This window comes from Egretta garzetta, unplaced genomic scaffold (genome assembly GCF_000687185.1).
Source record: "Egretta garzetta isolate BGI_Z169 unplaced genomic scaffold, ASM68718v1 scaffold861, whole genome shotgun sequence".
NCBI classification, from domain to species: domain Eukaryota; kingdom Metazoa; phylum Chordata; class Aves; order Pelecaniformes; family Ardeidae; genus Egretta; species Egretta garzetta.
In genome coordinates, this window is record NW_009258497.1 from 9,881 (window position 1) to 10,874 (window position 994).

The 994-nt window shown below is 67.1% G+C and overlaps 1 protein-coding gene across 1 annotated transcript in view; it reads right to left on the reverse strand.

Annotated features, from left to right (window-relative positions):
* Nucleotides 1-988, reverse strand: part of AMT (aminomethyltransferase) — a 1,279-nt gene extending 291 nt beyond the window's left edge. The window contains exons 1-5 of the mRNA XM_035901446.1: nucleotides 948-988; nucleotides 789-869; nucleotides 534-665; nucleotides 298-376; nucleotides 5-142 (exon numbers count right to left, since the gene is read on the reverse strand). Coding sequence (XP_035757339.1) covers nucleotides 5-142; nucleotides 298-376; nucleotides 534-665; nucleotides 789-869; nucleotides 948-956 — 439 coding nt within the window. The 5' untranslated portion in view covers nucleotides 957-988. The remainder of the gene's footprint in view (nucleotides 1-4; nucleotides 143-297; nucleotides 377-533; nucleotides 666-788; nucleotides 870-947) is intronic.
* Between the last annotated feature and the right edge of the window lie 6 nt (nucleotides 989-994).

Consider the following 994-nt stretch of genomic DNA (forward strand, 5'->3'; position numbering starts at 1 on the left):
TAGCCGCAGCGTGTGACCCGGCAGCCTGGCACACCAAAGACCGTCGTGGTGATGCTGTTCATGAAGGAGAGCTTGGCCAGGTCATCCGGCAGCCCCGCCTGCAGCACCCGTGCCATGGAGGGGCCTGGGGAGGCAGGTGGCTCTGGGGGACGGCAGCGTCTGGGGGAGGAGGGTGTGGGGGGAGGGCACTGACATCTGTTGGGCAAGGACCCAGAGGAGGGTGTGGTCTGGTACCCGCTGAGGGAAAGACCCCCCACATGGTGACGCTTGCTGTCAGCACGTGCAGGGCCCCGCTACCTTGCAGAGCCAGCAGCGCGTTGTCCAGCACCTCCAGGTGGACATCACTGCCGGTGGCCTGGAGCTCCGCCGCTCTGCCCTGCCAGGTGACAGTGGGCTACTAGCATGGGGGCCAGGCTGGCACCAGCCCTGCACATGGCCACAGCCACCTCGCACAGTGCAGCCAGGGGCGTCACCAAAGGGACTCATTTTGACCCCGTGTCCCCACCTCCCACGGGGCTCAGGCAGCCCCATACCCTCATGATGGCCAAGTCCTTGTCGGCGCAGCCAGCATTGGACACCACGTAGAGGTGATCTTCCAACGTGTTGGTGACAATGAGGTCATCCACGATGCCACCCCTCTCGTTGGTGAGCAGTGTCAGGGTGCCCTGTGGGACACGGCCCTTGGGAGCATGGACAGGCTGCCTGTCCCCTCCCGTCCCCCCTTCCCGCCCGGGGTGTCCCTGGGGACCTCTGACCCCACCGGGCACCCAGTGCCCCCTGCCCCGTACCTGTCCCGGCTTCAGCTCGGCGATGTCACCCACCACCAGGCTCTCCACAAACCTGACACGGTCTCGGCCATACACCCGGGTCTGGAAGGGGCCAGGTGTTTGTGTGAGGCAGTGTGGGGGCCCCCCCCGCCCCCAGCCCCCCCGTCCCGCCCCAGCTACCTGCGGCATGTGGGAGACGTCGAAGAGGGAGCAGCGGCGTCGGGTGT